General features: G+C 39.7%; 1 protein-coding gene across 1 annotated transcript in view; it reads right to left on the reverse strand.

The window, feature by feature from the left end:
- DNAH14 (dynein axonemal heavy chain 14) overlaps window positions 1-17,751 on the reverse strand; it is a 354,473-nt gene that overhangs the window by 223,458 nt on the left and 113,264 nt on the right. The window contains exons 19-23 of the mRNA XM_032393957.1: window positions 17,190-17,559; window positions 15,460-15,650; window positions 12,052-12,297; window positions 7,084-7,205; window positions 4,745-4,916 (exon numbers count right to left, since the gene is read on the reverse strand). Coding sequence (XP_032249848.1) covers window positions 4,745-4,916; window positions 7,084-7,205; window positions 12,052-12,297; window positions 15,460-15,650; window positions 17,190-17,559 — 1,101 coding nt within the window. The remainder of the gene's footprint in view (window positions 1-4,744; window positions 4,917-7,083; window positions 7,206-12,051; window positions 12,298-15,459; window positions 15,651-17,189; window positions 17,560-17,751) is intronic.

The raw sequence follows: 17,751 nt of genomic DNA on the forward strand, positions 1-17,751 counted from the left end.
GACATGTAATCAAAAGCCATCAAGCTGGACAAGACAAAGAAAAAAGAGTAATAAAAAACGAGAACAGGTTGAGAACTCAGGGACACCATCAAGCGTAATAACAGTCACATGATAGTGATTCCAGAAGAAGAACAGAGAGAAAAGGGGGCAGAACATTTATTTGAAGAAATAATAGCTGAAAACTTCCTGAATCTGGGGAAGGAAACAGAAATCCAGATCCAGGAGGTACAGAGAGCACCCCCCCAAAAAAAAAAAATCAACCCAAGGAGGTCTGCACCAAGACACGTAATTAAAATGTCAAAAAGAAGTGATCAAGAGAATTTTAGATGCAGCAAGAGAAAGGAAAACAGTTGCATGCAATGGAAACCCCATAAGGCTATCAGCTGATTATGCAGCAGAAACTATGCAGGCCAGAAGAGAGAGGCATGATCAATTCAAAGTGCTAAAAGGAAAAACCTGCAACCAAGAATATTCTATCCAGCAAGGCTCTCACTCAGAACAGAGGGAGAGATAAAGAGTTTCTCAGACAAATGAAAGTTAAAGGAGTTCACAACCACAAAATCAACCCTACAAGAAATGTTAAAGGGGACTCTTTGTGGGTTTTTTTGTTTTTTAAATTTATTTATTTTTATTTAAATTCAATTAACATATAATGTATTACTGGTTTCAGAGGTAGAGGTCAGTGATTCATCAGTCTTATGTAATACCTAGTACTCATTATAATGAAAATGAAAACACAATGGTCCAAAATCTTTGGGATGCAGCAGAAATGGTTCTAAGGGGAAGTTTATAGCAATACAGGTCTACCTCAACAAAGAAGAAAAATCTCAAACAACTTAACTTTACAACTAAAGGAACTAGAAAAAGAAGAACAAACAAAACTCAAAACTAGTAGAAGGAAGGAAATAATAAAGATCAGAGCAGAAATAAACAAAATAGAAACTAAAAAAACAATAGTACAGATCAATGAAACCAGGAGACGGTTCTTTGAAAAGATCAACAAAATTGATAAACTTTTGGCCAGAGTCATCTAAAAAAAAAAAAAAAGAGGGCTCAAATAAACAAAATAAGAAATGAAAGAGGAGAAATACAACTAACATCACAGAAATACAAAGGATTATAAGAGAATATTATGAAAAATTATATGCTAACAAATTGGACAACCTAGGAGAAATGCATAAATTCCTCGAAACTTATAACCTCCCAAAACTAAATCAGGGAGAAATAGAAACTTTGATCAGACTATCAGCAATGAAATTGAATCAGTAATCAAAAACCTCCCAAAAACCAAAAGTCCAGGACCAGACGGCTTCACAGGCGAATTCTACCAAACATTTAAAGAAGAGTTAATACCTATTCTTCAAGCTATTCAAAAAAATTGAAGAGGAAAGAAAGCTTCTAAATTCATAGTATGAGACAGCATTACCCTGATAACAAAACCACAGAAAGATACTACAAAAGAAGAGAACTGTAGGTCAATATCTCTGGTGAACATATATGCAAAAATCCTCAACAAAGTATTAGCAAACTGAATCCAACAATACACTAAAAAAAATCATTCACCATGATCAAGTGGGATTTATTCCCAGGATGCAATGGTGGTTCAATATTTGCAAATCATTCAACATGATTCATCACCTCAACAAGAGAAAGGATAAAAAACATATGGTCATATCAATAAACACACAAAAAATCATTTGACAAAGTACAACATCCATTCATGATAAAGACTCTCAACAAAGTAGGTTTAGAGGGAACATACCTCAACATAATAAAGGCCATATATGAAAAACCCTCAGGTAATACCATCCTAAATACAGAAAAACTGAGACCTTTTCCTCTATGGTCAAACAAGACAAGGATGTCTACTCTCACCACTTTTATTCAATATAGTACTGGAAGTCCTAACCACAGTAATTAGACAAGAAAAAAGGAATAAAAGATATCCAAATTGGTAAGGATGTTTGCAGAATGACATGATACTATACATAAAAAATCATAAAGACTCCACCAAAAAACTACTAGAACTGATAAAGGAATTCAGTAAGGTTGTATGATATAAAATCAATATACAGAAATCCATTGTATTTCTATACACTAAGAATGAAGTAGCAGTAAGAGAAATTAAGAAAATAGTCCCATTTACAAAAGCACCCAAAATAATAAAATATCTAGGAATAAACTTAACAAAGCAGGTGAAAGACCTGTACTTTGACTATAAATGATAAAACACTGATGAAATAAATTTAAGATGACATGAACAAATGGAAAGGTATTCCATGCACATGGACAGGAAGAACAAATATTGCTAAAATATTTATACTACCCAAAGCAATCTACACATTAATGCAATCCCTATCAAAATACCAACAGCATTTTTCACAGAATGAGAACAATCAATCCTAAATTCGCAGAAGACCCCAAAAAGCCAAAGCAATCTTGAAGAAGAAGAACAAAGCTGGAGGCATCACAATCTGAGATTTCAAGATATACTACAAATCAGTAGTAATCAAAACAATATGGTACTGACACAAAAACAGACACATAGAGGGGCGCCTGGGTGGCTCATTCGATTAGGTGTCCAACTCTTGATTTTGGCTCAGGTCATGATCTCAGGGTCGTGAGATCAGGCCCTGTGCATCGGCCCCATGCTCTGTGGAGTCTGCTGGGGATTCTGTCTCTCTCTCTCCCTCTGCCCATCCTTGCCACTCATGCTCTGTCTCTCTAAAAAAAAAAAAAAAGATACACAGATCAATACAACAGAATAGCGAGCTCAGAAATAAACCCACAATTATATGGTCAATTAATTTTCAACAAAGGAGGCAAGAATATGCAATGGGAAAAAGACAGTTGCTTCAACAAATGGTCTTGGGAAAACTGGACAGCAACATGCAAAAGAATGAAACCGCTTTCTTACGCCATACACGAAAATAAACTCAAAATGGATTAAAGACCTAAATGTGAAAACCTGAAACCATAAAAATCCTAGAAGAGAGCACAGGCAGTAATGTCTCTGACATCAGCCATACCAACTCCTTTTTAGATATTTCTCCTGAGGCAGGGGAAACAAAAGCAAAAATAAACCAACAGGACTACATCAAAATAAAAAGCTTCTGCACAGCAAAGGAAACCATCGACAAAACTAAACAACCACCTACTGAATGGGAGAAGATATTTGCAAATGACATATCTGATAAAGGTTAACATCCAAAACACATAAAGAATTTATACATCTCAATACCAAAACCCCCAAATAATCCCATTAAAAAATGGACAGAAGACATGAACAGATATTTCTCCAAAGAAGACATGCAGATGGTCAATAGATACATGGAAAGATGCCTAACATCACTCATCATCAGGGAAAGACAAATCAAAACCACAATGAGATCACACCTCACACCCGTCAGAATGGCTAAAATCCAAAACACAAGAAACGACAGGTGTTGGTGAGGATGTGGGGAAAAAAGGAACCCTCGCGTACTGTTAGTGGGAATGCAAACTGGTGCAGCCACTGTGGAAAACAGTATGGAGGTTCCTTGAAAAATTAAAAGAACTACCATATGATCCAGTAATTCCACTATAGGGTATTTACCCAAAAAATACAAGAACACTAATTCAAAAAGATATATGCACCCTTATGTTTATCACAGCATTATTTACAATAGCCAAGTTATGGAAGAGCCCAAGTGTCCACAGATGAATGGATAAAGAAGATGTGGTCTGTATATACAATGGAATACTACTCAGTCATAAAAAAAAAAAAAAAGAAAAGAAATCTTGGGCGCCTGGGTGGCTCAGTCGGTTAAGCGACTGCCTTCGGCTCAGCTCATGATCCCGGAGTCCCTGGATGGAGTCCCACATCTGGCTCCCTGCTCAGCGGGAGTCTGCTTCTCCCTCTGACCCTCTCTCCTCTCATGCTCTCTCTCACTCTCTCTCTCAAATAAATAAATAAAATCTTTAAAAAAAAAGAAATCTTGCCATTTGCAACAACATGGGTGGATCTAGAGGGTGTAATGTTAAATGAAGTCAGTCAGGCAGAGAAAGAAAATACCGTATGATTTCACTCATATGTGTAATTTAAGAAACAAAACAAATGAACAAAGGAAATAAAAAGACAAACCAAGAAAGAGACTCTTAATTGTAGAGAACACACTGCTGGTTACCGGGGGGGGGGGGGGGGGGGGGGGGAGCGGATGAAACAGGTGAAGGGGATGAAGAGTACACGAACCTTGATGAGCACTGAATAATGATAGAATTGTTGAATTATTACATTGTATCCCAGAAACTAATTCAACACTTTATGTTAACTATACTGGATTTAAAATAAAATAAATAAAATAATCAAACTATTCCATTTCAATTTTTGCTGATTTTGTCAATGTAATAATAATCGTAGTGCTAATATAAGTAATTCATTGAATACTTTCTTTGTGCCAGCTCTCATGCTTTAAATGCATTATCTCATTTAGCACAAAGCCCCTCAAGGTAGGCACTACCATTATTCCCAATTTAAAGATAAGGAAATCTAGGCACTTAAAAAATGTGGTATTTTGTCTAAGGCCATTTAGATTGATCTATCCAATTTTTTTTTTCTTTTTGATAGTATTTTCATTAACCCTATAGTTGGTGAGAGTTGGAAATAGAGGAAAGAAAATCTGCATTGGAAGAGTTTCTGTTGTGCATTACATTACATTTTGAAGAGTAAATGATTCTCCACTTTAGGATTGCTATATAGTTTTACCTCCAGACCTTTCATTATATAGTCAAGACATGTATTGCAATTTTGCAGAATTTCAAGGACTCCTGCAGAGGTGGTTATTCGCAAAGCATCCAGTTTGTTTTGTATTTTTAACATTATTTCTCTCCACATGGAAATCACATGAGAGAAGAGTTTTGCTTCTGCTGGGAGCTGCCTTTAGAAAGAAAATTAGAGATAATTTTATCTTTTGAAGGTACTATAATTAAAATCTATAATCTAAATGCATTTTCCACAGAATATTGTTCAATTTTTAAAATGTTATGACCTGTTTTATTTTTGCTGATCATTAGTTGAAGATAGTTTATAGTGTTTATTATGTATGGTGATGTACACGGTAGGAAATACCAGGATAAATCAGACATGCGTCCATCATTTAACAAGATTATACTTAGTGAGAGATGTAAGATAGGCATACACAAGTTCTACATAAAGTAAAAGTGACCTGTGTCCTAGGAAATGTAATAAAACAAAGGCTACTGAAATTCTAGAGGAAATGGGATCTGGAGAGTGCTTCTTGAGAAGAAGCTACTGATCTTGGAGAAGCGATTTTTGGCATTAGAACTGCCCAACGTCCCCTAGAGGGCACCGCCACCTGTGGGTGAGCACCTGTGGTCCCCGTAACTGCGTGTTCTCGTACTTCTCTGCTCTGCTACTGAAGGATGCTTCAGAGCTCTCCAGAGAAGAGGCGAGGCCTAGTTTCTAACGCCCCAAGCCCCAGGGCAATCAATACACGTCAAGCTCTTCCACTAGCCCCCTCCCCCCACCCCGCCAATTATCCCAGTCCCCATTTTGGGCGATGGGCCTAAAAATTTCTTCAACGCAGTAAAAATCCTATTGGGGAGGAGCCTTCAACCTCCCCTCTGTTGGGCACCCTCCCAACACCCACAGGAGGCTCTGGTGTGACCTCACAGTGAGTATGGTGGGAGGGGAATGGACAGCTTTCCCTTTGAACAATTCTCCTTGCTAATGAATCTTCTCTTCCCCTTCCTCTTTTTCACACTCCCCCCGGTAGGAGTGCCCCCCATCCTTCTCCACTAGTCAAAGGCAGGTCCATTACAGACCCGTGTCTTCTTTCCTTTAGCACTCTTGTACAGGACTCCAGCAACACTTCATTAAGAGCCCCCTTTTCGGGGCACCTGGGTGGCTCAGCAGTTAAGCGTCTGCCTTCGGCTCAGGTCACGATCCCAGGGTCCTGGGATCGAGCCCCGCATCGGGCCCCCTGCTCAGCCAGGAGCCTGCTTCTCCCTCTCCTGCTCCCCCTGCTTGTATTCCCTCTCTAGCTGTCTCTCTTTCTGTGTCAAATAAATAAAATCTTTAAAAAAAAAAAAAAAAAGAGCCCCCTTTTCTCTCGCAAATCCTGTGAAGAACAACTTGGTGACATTCTGAACTAGGGGTCTTATCTTTCCATCAATTAAGAAATCTTTAGGAAAGAGTAATATTGAAGTTCGAGTTTAAGGCAGTAAGTTGTTATAATCACAAAGGGTACATTCCTTAGGTATGTGGTTTCACCTCTGGGAACTCTAGAATAACTACAGATAGAAGAAACTAAAGCATTCATATGACAAGAAATACACATGTATAACGAAAATGGATATTGTTCCCTGCAAAGCAGTACTCACATCTAAACAGTTTTCTTTTGTGAGCCTCTCATAGCTCCCCTTTGCCCCTAAAATAAAATTCACAACACTTAACCTGATATTCAAGGTCTTCTATCATCTGCTCTAATATACCTTATAAATACACGCTCTGTGACTTCCTACCTTATTTCAGAAAGGCTTCTATACTAGCTTGTATGATTTATGGTCAACACTTTAAATTCTGTCCAGATAATACATGTGTCAGAACTTACGTACTATTAAGACCAGTCACTTTAAAGAGAAACCAATTAATTTGAATGGTATGAATAAAAAGAAAAGGTAGAATTTTCACCAACTGTCTATGACCTCCATTCTTTCACATGGTCCAAAGTAAGAAACTACCATTCATGTATGAATGCTATTTAAAACATGTTTATTATTCATATCAAAACCACACTAATATTCTAGAACTAAACAGACACACAGTATTGTGGTTTAGGGATTACAATGACCTGACACTCCTTTCCCAGTCCTTAATAGCTTTATATCAATAATTGAGAAATAGGACTTTAAAAAAAAAAAAAGATGATGCTTACGATCTTCCATGAAAAACAAATTCAGATTATACTCCTGTGCCCATAGGTGGATTATTTTAGAGCGTTTATTGAAGAAATGACTTCTCAGGGATTATAGGCAATAAACACCCACCATGCATTTTTTTTTAAACTCTTTATGGCTTTTTACCTTTGTATTTCTACAGAATGAAAGATTGGTTCAAGATAAAGCCAATTTCTTTGACAATTCATCCATTCCTCAAGAGTATGAGAGAAGAGAGTCAAGTTCTGATCCCACTCATCCACAAGATCCTATAAGATGAACACACACATTCATAAAGTCTAAAGATTCATTTAGTAAAAATACTGACATCAAAAGTGATTATCAGTCACTGACATACAGACAGTATTATGGAGGGTCACATAAATAAATGTAAATCTAATTACATTTAGTTTTGGGAGACATTTGATATGTTCTGTCCATGCAATTTTCTGTTTTATTTTTTACATAACATACAAATATTTTTTAATATATGCATATTTTATTTAATTTTTTAAAATTTAAATTCAATTAATTAACATACAGTGTATTGTTCGTTTCAGAGGTAGAGGTCAGTGATTCATCAGTCTTATATAACACCCAGTGCTCATTCCATCATGTGTCCTCCTTAATGCCCATCACCCAGTTACCCCATCCCTCCACCCCCCTCCCCTCCAGCAACCTTCAGTTTGTTTCCCATGATTAAGAGTCTCTTATGGTTTGTCTCTGTCTCTGATTTCATCTTGTTTTATTTCTTCCTCCTCTGTTTTGTTTCTTAAATTCCACATGAGTGAGATCATGATAATTGTCTTTCTCTGATTATTTCGTTTAGCATAATACCCTCTAGTTCCACCCACATTGTTGCAAATGGCAGGATTTCTTTCTTTTTTTTGATGGCGGAGTAGTATTCCATTGTGTGTGTGTATATATATGTGTGTGTGTGTATATATATATATATATATATATATACACACCACATCTTTACCCATTCATCTGTCGATGGCATCTGGGCTCTTTCAATAGTTTGGCTATTGTGGACATTGCTGCTATAAACACTGGGGTGCATTTGCCCCTTCAGATCACTACATTTGTATCTTTGGGGTAAATACTTAGTAGTGCAATTGCTGGGTCACAGGGTAGCTCTATTTTTAACAAATATTTTTTGGTATGTATATTGTTTCAGTCCTTTCTTTAAATATTTTTGTACATACGTACATGTAATATCTTTAATAGTTTACATCAATGCAACCATATTATACACATTGTTTTGTAACTTGTTTTTTTTTAACTTAATTGTGTGTTTGAGAGGCTTTACATTAGTACTAAAAGGTTTTCTTCATTCTTTTAATTAAAAACAAACAAACAAACAAACATTGTGTGGCTATAACATCTTTTTCCAGCTTGTATGTTTATTAAAGTAAGAGGAAAATGGTTAAAAATCAATTAGTACTAAAATGCCTGGAAACCAGCAGACTGGCCCATCCCCTAACTTGGACTCCTCGGAGGGAACCACGTGTAACTCATTTAGATCTCCTTTCTGCTTTGCACCTCCCTATTTCATTTAAACTCTATTTTATATTTCAATAACTTTATTGAGGTATAAGTGACATACAGTAAATGGCACCTCTTTAAATTGTACAATTTAATGTTTTGACATCTGTTTAAAACTGTGAAGCAATCACCACAATCAAGATAATGAACACATCCATTACCCTGGAAAGGTTTCTTGTGCCCTGATGCAGTCCCTTCCTCCCACTCCAGCCTATTCCCATCCCTAGGCAACCACCGATCTACTTTCTGAAACCAAAGCCTAGTTGGCATTTTCTAGAATTCTCTATGAATGAAACCGTATAGTATGTACTCTTTCTGGTCTGACTTCTTTCACTCAGCATAATTATTTTGAGATTCATTCATGTTGTTGCATGTGTATTTCTTTTTTTTACGGCTGAGTAGTAGTCCACTGTATAGATAGACAATGATATATTTACCATCCAGCAGGTGTACACCTGGGTTGCTTCCTGTTTTTCACTATTACAAATAAAGCTGCTATGAATATTCAGGTGTAAGTCTTTGTATGGACATAAGCTTTCCTTTCTTTGGGGTAAATATCTACAAGTGGAATGCCTACATCATGTGGTAGGTCTATTTTTTAACTTTTAGTAAACCTTTGAAGCGATCGTAACATTTTACCTTTCACACAGCAGTGTGCAAGAGTTCCCTGTTCCGCTGCATCCTCACCAACACTGGGGATGATCAGTCTTTTTCGTTTTAGTCAATCCATAAGGTGTGTAGTGGTACCTCATTGGGATTCTAACTTTTCCCTGAGGAATAATGAAGTGAAGCATCTTTGCATACATTTATTTCCCATCTAAATATTTTCTTTGGTGAAGTGTCTGCTTAAATCTGTTGCCCATTTCTTTACTTTTTTTATTTTGAGAATTCTTTATATATTCTTGAAACAAGTCCTTTACCAAATACAAGCTTTGCAAATATTTCCTTCCAGTCTTGGCTTGTATTTTTTCCCCTTGATATTAAGTGTCTTTTGAAGGGCACAAGTTTTTAATTTTTAATAGAAATCCTTCTATTGATCACTCTTTTGGTGTCATATTGGAGAAAACTGTCTAGCCCAAGGTCACAAAAATTTTCTCTGATGTTTTCTTCCCAATGTTTCAAAAATTTCTTCTGATGTTTTAGGTTTTGCATTCAGGCCTATGATCCATTCCTGAGTTAAAGTTTATAAATGCTACAAGACATAGCTTGAAGGATTTTTAAAAATTTGTTTTGCATGCAACTGTCCGATTTGCCAGCTCCATTTCTAAAAAGACTTCTTTCCAGAATTGTCTTTAAACTTTTGTTGACAATCACATGTCCATATATATGTGGGTCTATTTCTGTACTCTCTATTCTGTCCCATTTTTCTGTCTTTAAACCAATATAAAACTGACAGTAAGTCTTAAAACCAGGTAGTGTTGATCTGCCAGCTTTGTTCTTCTTTTTCAAAATTATTTAAATTCACTAACTTCTCTCCTGCAATGTCTAATCTGCTGTCAATCTCATCTGGTGTATAGTTCATGTCAGATATTATAGTTTTCATCTGTAGAAGTTTGACTTTGGTCTTCATATTTGTATTTGGTCTGTATTATCTTCTACATATCTACTTTTAAACATATGGCATAGAGTTAAAATAATTGTTGCAGGGGCACCTGGGTGGCTCAGTCGGTTAGGCGCCTGCCTTTGGCTCAGGTCATGGTCCCGGGGCCCTGGGATCGAGTCCCGTGTCGGGCTCCCGGCTCAGCAGGAAGCCTGCTTCTCCCTCTCCCTCTGTTGCTTCCCCCGCTCATGCTCTCTGTCAAATAAATAAAATCTTTAAAAAAAAAAAAATCATTTCATTGTCCTCATCTAATTCTGACATCTGTGTCACTTCTGGATCAGTTTCCTTCGGTAAACTTTAGATGTTTCATACTGAAACATCTAAAATGAAAACATATTCATTAACATTCAGACACTTCACCGACTGAGCCACCCAGGTGCCCCTATTTTTGTATTCCCATAAATATTCTTGTTCTGAGTGCTGTTAAATTACTTAGAAACAGTTTCATCAGCTGGGGGTTTGCTTTTAAGAGCTGTAGAGCAGCATTTAGTTTACTGTGGCAAGATCCTTTCCAGTGCTCCGTCTATAATGCTCACAAATCCTAGTCTCCTGTTGCAGCTGGTGAATATGGGCCCTATTCCCAGCCCTGGGTGAATGGTTCCCTCAGATCCTCTCAAGGGGTCATCCCCCTGGTTTCAGGACATTCCCTGGAATTCACATGCCAGCACTTGGGGCTGCAGAGTACCTGAGTAGGGAGCTTCCACGGCTCTCTGGAGTTCTATCCTCGCTGGTACTTCGCCCTGCAACCTCTGGCCTCCTCTGACTTTCAGCAGCGTCTCCCCCTATCAGGGAGTCGCCAGGCCCAACCGAGGCCTGCACACTCAGGTTGGGGCAACCATGGGGCTCCTCTTGTTTGCTTCTCATCTCTCTAGGATCCTTGTCATTCAATGCCTGATGTCAAGTGTCCTGAAAACCACAGTTCCAATTTTTTCTGTTCTGCTTTGGGTATTTCAGGCAGGACAGTGTATCTTACTGGAAGCCGGAGTCCGTGTGTGTGTGCGCGTGTTTTTCAGCTTCTTGAAGGATGCGCGATGTATCACTTACTAACTTCATTTTTACTTTTTAATGAAGGCATTTGGTGTTCTAAACCTTCATTTCCATGGGGCTCTAAGCCAATTATGACAAAGTTTGATTTAGAATTCTTTTTTAATGAAAATTTTTTTATTACATTTCCTGTATATTCTTATGGATGCTTTGAAATCAGATTTTTTTGTGTGTGATAGTTTTGCTGTTGCCTATTTTTTGCTGTTTCTCTGCTGTTTTTTATTTTAATACATGTGGTTAGAGAATATAGTCTATTGGTTCAACCCTTTTTTGTGATTTTTTTTTTTTTTTTGGTCTAAGGTTCAGTTAACTGACATTTAACTGACATTTTCTCTAAGTGCTTGTGTGTTTGTGTGTTTGCAAATAATGGGAATTCCACTTGATGGGTCCACATTTCTCTCTCTCTCTCTCTATCAGTTATGGTAACTTTACTATTAAGTATCTGTATATTATTACATTGCCTGTTGAGTTTTCTGACGTTCATAAATGATTCTTGGCCACAGTATTGGACGTGGGGCAGTCCAAAGAGGGGCCTTTTGGGGAATGCTGAATACCTGCTGGCCCTGTGCTTCAGTTCCTAACCATAAGAGCGCAGAGGAGCAGGCTGGTGTTCAGCAGTGGCTACAGGACACACAGTGGTGCAGACAGGACTAACCCTTGCGAGCAACAGCACAGGAAACGAGAAAGAAGCATTCCGCGTCAGCAAGCAGAGTCCGCAGGCAATGGGCTCGACATGGGCTCTGCTAGAAATGCAGGTATTTCTAGAAGTTACTTCTAGTATTTACACTACTAACATTCATTCTCATTTCTTTGTAAGTATGTGAGTGATTTATACAATTCAAAAGGTTGCAAAATGCAAAAAATTAAAGTGATAAATAAAACTATAAACAATTACAATAGTTTCCCTTTGCCCCAATATTTACCCGAATGGGCCCGAGAGAGGAAGATCCTTTAACTGTTGCAAGTATGATTTGAGACTCTTCTAACTGAGTTAATATGTCGTCTATCGATGAAATTATCAGGATGGACACCATCTCTGACTGATGAACAACTAAGTGTAGCGGGGTCGTGTTCCATTGGTCAATAATCTTAAACAGCATCTTCTCAAGAGCAGCTTCATTAGTGGCAGAGGTGGAGATTTCGTTAATTTCATTTTCGTACTGAAACATCTAAGATGAAAACAGATTCATTAATATTCAGTGGACGAATGGTTCCTGATGCATTTACAACACAAGACTTACACGAACGCGCACGTCCCAGGCCCTGGAGACCTGGTCCCAGCCCGGTGACACCCTGACCGGAGACTGCGAATCCCGACCCGCACGACAGGGCCCTTGGCTGGCTTCATCCATTCGAACCCTTCCACGTTCTGCACGCTCAGGGAAATTCCTAGTCACCATGCGTGTTTCCTCTAATTTGAGCCCATGTGAAGAACAGTAACAGCACCTTCTGTACACGTGCAGACGGTATTAGCCCCTCCAGCTTTCTTTTCTCTGCACTAATGCCAACTGCTTCCTCACTCTGTGGCATGCTTTTACTTTCTGCAATAATTCTCGAGATACAATTACCTGAGAGGATGTAATCCTAATGGACCCAAGCTTTCCATGGCTTCCCTTTCTTGGCCCAATCGCCATGAGGATACACGGCTCTCAAAACACTTTAGTGGAGTATAAATAGGCCTTCTTTCCAATGGGCATGAACTGCCAGTTCCCTCAGGACAAGATCCTGACACAAGATCTCCAGGCTCACTCACTGCAACAGAGATACTCAGAGGGCTCCTCATTCCCATATCGTAGAATTAACTGGCTGGGCTAATTGTTTCTATCCCTGAAAGAAGAATCTACCACTGTTCCCATATGTCATCTTCATGGGGTTAAAGAGTGATGCCTAATCCCTAGGTTTTGGTAATGCAGCTCAGTGGGGACTCTGAGCAAATAGGACTAGTGTTCATCATCTGCCACAGATGGGTGTCAGAATGGTGGGATCAGTCGACTGTTTATGGCCTTCACTAACAGTCTGAGAAGGAGGCTTGCCTTCTGATACAGGTTATTCAGCCAAAGGCAGATAAGGAACCACAGGACCATCAAGTTTCTATGCTGAAGAAAGAACTTGTTGCTTAATGCTGACATTCTGAAACTGCTAGTAACTAAATCCAGACACTGATAATGTGTAGAGCAAAATTTCAACCATGTGCATTGAGCCCTTTCAAGTCCTTCTGGTCAAGGTTTGGGACCTGACTGACAAATGGTCAGATCTCCCAATCAACTAGGTAATACTAGGAGGTTTCAGATGAATCTTAATGCCTATAATTGATTATCTGCCTCTCTGATAAAGCACCTGGTTTCTCAAGTGAAAAAGATCAACCATGAAGTGATTGTGAGCATTTTATGCACACTACTGACCTCTTCCTCTTAATTTACTTTGGGACATGCTTTTCACATCACAGGATTTACAGAGCCTACATACTGCGCTGGACAGAAACGGCTGTCACTAAACATCATCATTTATTCCTTTGATAGGACGGCAAGTGAACCTCTGCCACAGATTGTCCTGGGCAGTCCCGCAGCATGACCGCTGTCCCTGGGTCGACCCCACGACATGCATGCTCTAGGACATGAAGGCTGAGTTTCTGGGCCAAATCCTGTCCATATAGGTACACATATTATACTGGATAAGTTGTCCAGTAGAAAGAGGATGATCACAGTCTTCCAGGAACTCTTTGGGCTCAGGTGAGATTGGCAGCTCATCGCCTGCTATCCCTTCTGACTACTAAACAATCCACCTCAGGAAGAAAGGGTTCCTCTGACTCCTGGCTACAGTATTTCAGAGGCTGAAGACTGTGTTCACTTTTGTTCAGATGCTGAATTCTCTTAATTTGGATCCTCCAAAAACTGCATGGGAATTCCTTTTTAAACTATCTATTCATGTTAGAAATGCAGGGACAGCTCACTGGAACCCTCTGAGCTACCGTAGTCACCAACCCCAGGAAGGCCTGTCTGCCCTCACTTTTACTGCTTGCCGCTAGACTGCCAAATTTCACCCTTCACCCGACCTGCCCAGGGACAATTCCAATAACCCAAGACTTTGAAAAGGAAAATGTCATTTCAATTGAGCAACATTTCTGGAATGCTGTTCTGAATAAACCTAACTGTTGACGTATATGTTCTGAAATAATCTAGATATTTTGCTGAATTCCCTGTTGGCACACAGATCAGTCAGGAGGCCCGGTAATGATCCAGGAAAAGATGAGAGATTTAGATGGGATGAGGACTGGGAGAGCAAGAGAAGATTTAAAGATTATTTCATGATTTTTAGCCTAAGCAGCTGGAAAACAATGGAGGTGCCCTTAGCTGAGATGGGGAGAGGAGGCAGAGCACCCTAACGGTGAGATGTCTCTGAGACATGTAAGAGCAGATACTAAACAGGAAAGTGGATATGTGAGTTCAGGAGGAAGATGGGGGCCAGGGCCCGAGATACACAGCAACCTAATTTTAAAGATCAACTAAAATGGCCTTTTATAAGTTCTTTTTAAATTCCTTAAAATTTCCCATTTCCTCACTATAACAGATCATATAGTAGAAAATTATAAAATAGTGTTTTTAATTACATTTGACACTGTTAACCCCGAAGCCTAAAATATAAATGAAGCTTATTGTAAATCAGGTCTGAAAACAGAAAAACTTTTAACTAAAAATCATGGAATCTATTTTTATAACAACGCCTATATGGCAAATCAAATAGTTCCTAACTGTGTATTTATAGTATCGAGTTATGGGCAGAGCTATCCTAACATGCTCTTAATGCATTTTCATATTATGTAAGATGGAATCCAGTACTTTGGATGTTTCTGTTCCCGGATTCTCTGTAAGAAGTAGCACTGTTAGCTTCATTTGTCACACGGGAAAAGCACAATCACCGTTTCTGAACCACCGGGACGATGCCATAACAAATGGCGCCCTCGAACCCGCAGCTACATGTAACGTTGGCCACCTGACCCCCGCCAGTCTGCTCCCACCTTCCCAGACAATTGACAAAAAAACTCCCTTTTCTAATTCCTATTCCTTGTAGATGTACTTGCTTGCTTAAAATTGGCCCCTCTGGTATTTCTTTCTTTTTTTAAGATTTTATTTATTTATTTGAGAGAGAGAAGGAGAGATAGTGAGAGAGTACAAGCGGGGCAGAGAGGGAGAAGCAGGCTTCCTGCTGAGCAGGGAGCCCGATGCAGGACTCGATCCCAGGACCCCGGGATCATGACCTGAGCCGATGCCACCCAGGTGCCCCAGCCCCTCTGGTATTTCAACCTACTTTTTTTTCAGATATTATTTGTTTACCCTGAGTGCTAGAAGATTCTCTATTGTACAGTCTTTGTCAAGAGAAACGGACTTTCCGATAACCTCCTGGAGCGCCGCCCAGTGTCTCGGCTTGAGACGGGGGTTTCCCAGAGCCGTGATAATAGGCACCTCCTGCTTAAATTCCGTCACCGACTGCTTGAGACGGGCCACCATGTCGTTTTTAGGTAGACCTAATAAATAGCAATGGGGCAGAAGGTTAAGATCCATTCATCCTATTTTTTTAAACCAGAAAACACGTCTGCTATTTAGTGTAATTCTAGTTTCTCAGTGATTAGTCTGCATTAAGATGATGAGTTTTATTAACATCACCCTCCCAGAAGAGTCAACTGTGGATTCAAGCAAAGAGAAACAGTTACCAGGACTGGTGATTACAATCCGAGACCTTCAAAGCCAAGTTTTCTTGGAAAATCTGATACTAGGGATAGCCAGCTACCACAGAGTTTCCCAGGTTTCTCTTGACTAGACAGACAGACAGATAGGTACATGCACATACATTCAAAAGACTGTGACAGGTTTGGGGCTTTTAAATTCTGCTAAGGAGGAACATCAAGGAGGAGCAAAAATCTGTCACTATCATGTCATAAAGAAAATACTTCACACTGAAACGTAGGAAATGTCAGTAAAGATCTAGCCACAGAGCAGGACCGGTCCGTCCTCTGGCGTTGACAAACTCCTGCTGTCCAGGACTCACAACCTCTGCAGTTGAAACTTTAAACCTCAAAACCTTTTTACTCAACTCATAAAAGACAAAGAGAGGAGGCCGAGAAACAGCCAGAGTTGGGGACTCAGGAGCACTGAAAAGTATGCCTATCTGCTTGAATAGCCAGTTGGTACAGATGGGGCTTCTTTTGTAAAGCCATGTTGAATAATAAAATGGTTTCAAGACTCAGTGAAAGAAAAGGACAAGAGAATAATTTCAGTGTTTGTAAATCTACATTTTGGCAAATAGCAGGATTTTATCTGGGAAACCACAGATAAAAGAAGGTACTGTCTGCTCGTCACTCCACACCCCGTCCTCTGAAACACCCAGGACTAAACCCTGAGAGAAGACGCACACAATGAGTGTTATGTCGAAGCAGTGAGGCTCTGGGAGGTTTGTCCCCAGCTTATCTCTTTTGTAAACTTCTCGTGGTATCCTTCTATTTCTGTTATAATCCGAAAACAAGCCGATTCAAGTATTTTTCTGGAGAGGAAATTATAGCTCTCCTGCCGAGTGAGAGGTCAGATCTTACAGAACCGACCAAACAGAAACAACATCTCTGTGCTTCACATGTGAGCATCAGCAGAAGGGAAACCTCTCAAAATGACTTTTTAGCTATTTTCCCCACCGGCCAAAGCAAACGGCAGGCGTAAACAGTGAGGATGTGGGTGAGCGCTCTGAAGGTGGGCCTCTGTCATCAAAGCACGTGTGGCCCAAGGAAGAGCCACGGTTATGGGGAAGCCTCCACCACTCTGCCCAGGGAAACAACTTCTAAAGGATACAAAACATTGTTCTTAAGTACTTAACTTTTTTTTTTTTTGCAAAGTTTTCCTCTCTTTCTTGCTTCAGGAACGATTCCTACCCCTAGGCTCCTGTACTGCCTCTCCGGCCATTAATGGCCAGGCCTGGGCAATAGGTAAAGAAATAAGGTCGAGGACCATGATCTTCCCGGCCCAGGGGCCACTCTGTGTATAATCGTAGGTGGGAACCCCGAGGAAGACACTTTTACCTTTTTCTAGGACAAGGATTTTGTGCATCCATTTTGAAACGTTTCTCTGGACTGATTCTATATCAATACTGCGAAGGGTACTATTCCTCCATTCCCAAAAGAGCGTCTTCCATTCCTCTTGGACCTCCCACAGTATCTTCCTCAAGGTGAGGTCGTACTCAATGTCCGAAACCTCCCCAAGGACAAGCTGTGTGATCTCTTCCATGTTGAGAGAGTGCATATGGGACTGGGCGTCATCGAAGCAGTTCCGGTAGCTGGAGTAGGTCTTAGCCTTATGCGCCAGGGCGGCAGCTTCCTCTGTGAGCGTCCGCATCATCTCTGTGACGGTGTCCACACGGCTGCCAGCGCACAACAGGATGGGAGTTCTTATCTAAAGCACGACAGCAAGACGGGGTCAGGACTCACACGTGTTTACTGACGGCATGTTAGCCCGTAATCGAAGCCCTATCAACCCTTATTTGCAACTATCATTGGGAGACACTGTCCTTAATTTATAATTGTGTTTATTAAGATTCATTTTAATTATTTAATTATTATTACCATCATACGTATAATCTGTCAT

The sequence above is a fragment of the Phoca vitulina genome, unplaced genomic scaffold (genome assembly GCF_004348235.1).
Source record: "Phoca vitulina isolate PV1807 unplaced genomic scaffold, GSC_HSeal_1.0 scaffold78, whole genome shotgun sequence".
Classification (NCBI taxonomy): domain Eukaryota; kingdom Metazoa; phylum Chordata; class Mammalia; order Carnivora; family Phocidae; genus Phoca; species Phoca vitulina.